Source organism: Dipteris shenzhenensis, chromosome 15, assembly GCF_047967505.1.
Source record: "Dipteris shenzhenensis isolate YYH24624 ecotype China chromosome 15, Dip_SZ_1.0, whole genome shotgun sequence".
Taxonomy (NCBI): Eukaryota; Viridiplantae; Streptophyta; class Polypodiopsida; order Gleicheniales; family Dipteridaceae; genus Dipteris; species Dipteris shenzhenensis.
This window is the reverse complement of record NC_141610.1, coordinates 13714384-13720035: the sequence shown is the minus strand read 5'-3', so window position 1 is coordinate 13720035 and position 5652 is coordinate 13714384. Positions and strand designations below refer to the sequence as shown.

The following is a 5652-nucleotide window of genomic DNA, read 5'->3' as shown; positions in this document are numbered from 1 at the left end:
GACATTTTACATTAGATTAGTAGAAGAATATTAACATATACAATCTTGCTAGTATAATATGTTTGGCTCTTGGGACATTCATATCCTCTTTTATAGAGGATAGAGTCATTGATCATGCATTCGTTAAGTTGTATTTTATACACAATCAACAAAAGACCTTGTTTGAATGTTGTATTGTATTCCTTTCGAACTAAATACTTGAAGCAACTTGGTACACAAATAAAGAGTATATAGTGCAAATTTTGTAAGAATATTGGAGCAATGTGTATGGTCTTTGTTAGAATGGCCACCACACTCAAAAATAGGCTGCCACACAAGAGTTTGACTACTTAAAACTTTCTTGATAAGGTAATAACCAAGGAGATTGATGCCAAAAATGCATTTGTTTATCCTTAGCATAATATGGCATTTTCTTGTACCTTGGCCTCTCCTCAAATTTCATGTCCTTGGCATGCTCTCTATCTGTTGGTAGGGCTTACTTAAGGATTGACACGTTATTTTCTTGATCAACATCCAATGTCTCAAGTCTTGCATTTGCATCATCATGAGCATTCTCACCAAGTTCCCCTGAATATACGTATGCCCTCATCTTCTTGCATACATACCATCTTCTTTTCATTGTCATGCTTCTCTCTTAGCATGCATCTAGAACTTTGGGTGAGCTATGACTCATGAGTGAGATAGTGCCATGCCACATGCTACATATTATTTGGACCTTCTTCCTTGTTTGGGTGAAATACATGTCAGTGCGCTAACTGGCATGTATATGAAAGAATGTAAACTTTGAATTCACAATGTATTCAAAGATGCATAGCCTTGCACTGAATGTAAACTTTGCATTCACAATGTATTCGCAGATGCATAGCCGTGTATTGAATCTTTTGGCATCGAAATTGGTAGTGGATCAAGAAACATAGCCTTGACCATGTGTAATTGTCATACTGCAATGTCTGATTGTGCTTGCCTTGTGTCAACATAATGCAATGTGTATCTCTCCATATTGAGAAAATAATGGAGTTCTCCCACGTCAATCTTCCAAACCTCAAACCCTGTGGTTTAAAAGTCTCCAAAGAGGCACATCATTGCACATGCCTTATTTTCTGGAATGTTTTATTTTTGGACAAAAATCATGCATACTTATCATAACAATAGAAGTAGATTCAAGCCCGCTCCATTCCATGCGTCTAATTGAGTGGACAAAAAGAATCATGTCAGTCAAAGGCCTCTCATTGGGTGTATACACAGATCATCTTCCTCTTCCTCATCTGAGAGAGAGAACAACAGTGAGCCAATTAATGGCACATAACCTTGCTCTTCCATAAACCTACTCAAAGTCTTTAGTTTGGCATATATCTTGTCACTTCGTGGGTGCTCTTTGTTTCCTACATTGAATTCATGTGCTGTTCTGTTAATTTCAATCCAGGCCCTGCCAGGCTTCTTCCAAGCACCAGCACAGATTCTCTCTTCTTGCAGTTCATAAACATCCTCCCACATATGAGCATCAGCATATATATTTGACATTAGTATGTACCCACTAGAATTGTCTGGTATCATTTGAACAGCTCGAGTAAAGCATCGCTTTCCCAGGCCCATGTCACCATATGTTCTGCAAGCAGAAAGCAAAGCTCTCCATCCAGCAATATCAGGCAGAAAAGGCATGGTTTGGAGTAGCTCTTCCGCCTCATTCAAGCATCCTGCACGGCTGAGAAGATCAACCATGCAGGTAAAATGCTCAATATTTGGCGTGATGCCATGGTTTTCCCTCATAAGATTTAAGTACCAGCGACCCTCCTCCAATTTGCCCACACGACTGCAGGCTGCAAGAATACTAGAATAAGTCCTGTTATCTGGCTTCAAGCCATGCCTTTGCATATCCTCGAAACATAATTCTGCCAGAATGCAATTGCCATTCCGAGCATACCCTGCAATCATTGTATTCCAGCATACCACATCTCGATTTGGCAATGTGTCAAACACCTTAAATGCCTCTTCAAGGCACTCACATTTGGCATACATGTCAATAAGGGTGCTCCCAACAACCACATCCAATTCAAGTCCACTTCTGATTATATGATCATGTGCAAACCTTCCCTGCCCTATGATTCCCATGTCGCCACATGCTCTCAAGACCCCCAAATATGTGATTTTCTCTGGTTTTGTGCCCTTTAACTGCATTTTCTCAAAAAAATCAAGAACGGAAAGCCCATCTCCAATTTGGGCATATCCTACAATCATTGCATTCCATGAAACCAGACTTGGTGCCTGTATTCCATCAAAGACCTTGCGACCCTCCTCTAGGATACCACATTTTGCATACATGTCAACAAGGGCACTCCCAACATTAGAGTCTAGTTCTAGTCCATTCCTTATGGTCTGGTCATGGATCAGCTTGCCCTTGCCTATAGCCCTTAGGTTACCACAAATTTTCAAAATACAGGAATATGTAATGATGTTTGGTTTTTCACCCTCTGCTTGCATCCTATCGAAAAGCTGAAGAGCAAAAAGACCTTTCCCATGCTGGGCATACCCAGCAATCAATGCATTCCAAGAAACTACATCCCGGCTGGTTAGTTGATTAAATATTGTGCATGACTCTTCTAGGTTTCCAACTTTGGCATACATGTCAACAAGGGTGTTCCCAATAACAATATCTGATTCCTGACTACCTCTGATCATCTTGTCATGTATCCACCTACCAGTTTCTAAGGCTCCTACCATGCTACAAGCTTTCAAAATGCAGGAAAAGGTAAATTTGTCTGGCTTTATACACTCCTGTTGCATTTTTCCAAACAGTTCAAGAGCAGGGAGACCCTCCCCAGCTTGGGCATATCCTGCAATCATTGTATTCCATGATACACCATCTCGATTTGGCAGTTTGTCAAAAACTCTTTGCCCCTCATCCAAGCTTCCACATTTGCCATACATATCAATAAGGGCACTCCCAATGATTTTGTCTAATTCACATCCGCATTTAATTATGTCACGATGTATAAACCTTCCTTTTCCTAGAGCTCCTGAGCTACCACATGCTTTCAAAATGCAGGAAAATGTAACATCATTGCGCTGTAAGCCCTCTTGTTGCATTTTGTCATAAAGTACAAGAGCAGCCATACTGTCACTATGTTGGCCATATCCTGCAATCATTGAATTCCAGGGTACCACATCAAGATTCTGAAAGGAGTTTAACAACTTGGACCCCTCGTCTAGCCTCCCACATTTCGCATACATGTCAACAAGCATTCTCCCAACCACCACATCTGCTTCAAGTCCATCCCTGGTAATCTGTTCATGTATCATCTTGCCAAGCTCCACAGCCTCTATACTCCCACATGCTTGCAAGATGCAGGAATACGTAATTTTGTCTGGTTTTGCGCCATCTTCTTGCATGTCCTCAAAGAGTTCAAGTGCAGTATGTCCATTTTCATGCTGAACGTATCCTGCCATCATTGTATTCCATGACACTGAATCTCGATAATTCATTTTATCAAAAACTATACGTGCATCTTTGAGACTCCAACATTTGGCATACATGTCAACAATGGAGTTCACAACCAACACATCTGATTCAAGGCCATTCCTAATGATCTGGTCATGTATCAGTTTGCCCTCTTTCATGGCACTTATGTTTCCACATGCTTTGAAAATACAGGAAAATGTAACTTTGCTTGGTTTGAGCCCCTCTTGTTGCATTTTCACAAAAAGTTCAAGAGCAAGGAGACCACTACCTTGCTGGACGTATCCAGCAATTATTGCATTCCATGACACCACGTCACGACATAACAGTTTATCAAACACTTTGTGTGCATCCTCTATACACCCACATTTGGCATACAAGTCAACAATTGCGCTTCCAATAAGCATATCTGATTCAATTTCACCACCAATAATTTCCCCATGGACAAGCCTACCCTGCCCTATGGCTTGTATCCTGCTACATGCTTTCAAAATGGCCAAAAATGTGAACTTATCTGGCTTAATACTGTCTTGTTGCATGTCATGGTACAACCTAAGAGCTTTCTGATCCAATTCAAGCTTGACATGTGCTGTTATAATTGCATTCCAGGTAAATACACTCGGCTTTGGGATCTCGCAAAATATTTCATAGGCTTTCGGCAGACTTCCACTAGAAGCAAACAAGCGAATAAGATTGTCAACAAAAAAGCCACATGAATCAAATCCACTGCTAACTATAAGGGAATGCAATAGGCAAGTGGCTGCCAGGTCTTTACTTCTATTGCATTCCTGCAGAAGATAGTCAACGATATTCTTGGATATAAATGTCCCTCCTCGTTGCATAGACTCAACAGTCTGAATTGCCTCAGGCAGCCGTCCTTCTCCACAAAGCTTTCTAAGGCTAAATGCATCATCGCTGAGCACCCTGGCAACTCAAAGAAAGAAGCTCCAAGACAATGTCAGCTGCATGTCTACACAAATCTCTGCAGGATAAACCATGCTACCCAGTAATGCTATGGCTCAAATGAAGAAAGACTTTTGGGCAATACCTCATAGAAGCCGGTCTTCGATGTTCACACTTGGTACCAGGATATATCCAGCGAAAGGCTCTTACACACACATTGTGCTTTACACGGCCTCCGGGTGGCTGACTCTGCGTCTTTCCAAGAAAAATTAGACCAATCATCAAGCCACATGGCTTGATTATCCTCACTGTTCACAAAGTGGGGATAGTTCTGGTTCTCCTGTAATGCCAAGGAGTGAAAACTTCAGATTACTTTACGACAACCACATCACTAGTGTGAACATGAGTAACAGGTTAAAAGTCACTTACCATTCTGTCCCCATTTTCGATAGGAGCTATCAAAATCTTCCACCATAAGAATCCTTGCTTGCTCGTCGTTGATGTGGTGGACGCTTATTTTAGACATCGGAGAGGAAAAGAGGGAGAATGAGAGAGAGAGATGACAGTTCCCGAAAACAAAACCCGAATCCTCGTTTGCAAACGTGTTATGTCTCTCAAAGAGGGAAAACAGTGTATGGCTTGACAAAGTGTCTCCTGGGTGTATACGCAGGTTTTGCAAACATAAAAGTATGGGGTTTTATCATGAACCGTGGTGCTGTATAGGGTAAATTGACGATGTGTGTTAGTAAGTGATGCAGAGGTCCGCGAAGGACGTGCCAATTGTCGCTTATGTTTTCCGTGTGTATTATTGTCATTTTGAACAAAAGGTTGATGTTGTATGATGTCATTTTTTGGGCTTAGTCAAAGGGATTCTTCGATGCTCAACTCACTCCCATGTATTTCTCCTAGCTTCAGCTTCTCTCTCTCTCTCTCTCTCTCTCTCTCTCTCTCCCCCCCCCTACCTAGTCCCTACCTCCACACCCTCATCTCCTGTGATGCATCTTCCAAGATTCCTCCACTAACCTGTTGGGCAGGCCTTATCAGGGTCTTTACAGACTGGCAGCACAACTGCCCCATTGTTCGGGCACTTAAAAAGTGGGACGGGTGGGTTGTCATGGGCAGAGCCTTTATAGATACATTGCCCACCCGGACATTACATGAAAATTTTTGAGCAGACCATTTATTGGATTCATTAAGCGGGAAAGCAAGCCATTGGCTGGAAGAATGGGTGCCCATCCTTGGACAACCAAAGTTGGCTGCCCATGGATAGGAAGATTCTAAGCATGACATGGCAG

The 5652-nt window shown here is 41.9% G+C and overlaps 1 protein-coding gene across 2 annotated transcripts; it reads right to left on the bottom strand.

Annotated features, from left to right (window-relative positions):
• Positions 1 to 304: 304 nt before the first annotated feature.
• LOC147893395 (pentatricopeptide repeat-containing protein At5g27110-like) lies at positions 305 to 5122 on the bottom strand. Of its 2 annotated transcripts, XM_087386241.1 has the most exons (4): positions 4787 to 5122; positions 4503 to 4697; positions 4230 to 4378; positions 305 to 4123 (listed from the first exon to the last, which is right to left on the bottom strand). In XM_087386241.1, the coding sequence occupies exon 4, from the start codon at positions 3991 to 3993 to the stop codon at positions 1216 to 1218; it is 2778 nt and encodes a 925-aa protein (XP_087242367.1). In that variant the 5' UTR covers positions 3994 to 4123; positions 4230 to 4378; positions 4503 to 4697; positions 4787 to 5122; the 3' UTR covers positions 305 to 1215. The 2 variants fall into 2 exon arrangements, with proteins under 2 accessions (XP_087242367.1, XP_087242368.1); XM_087386242.1 differs by lacking the exons at positions 4230 to 4378; positions 4503 to 4697; positions 4787 to 5122 and having other exon boundaries at positions 305 to 3608; positions 3648 to 3774.
• Positions 5123 to 5652: the final 530 nt, after the last annotated feature.

Excerpts from the sequence above, each read along its gene's own strand:
- LOC147893395 (XM_087386241.1), bottom strand. The coding sequence starts at position 3,993 with ATGCAACAAGACAGTATTAAGCCAGATAAGTTCACATTTTTGGCCATT.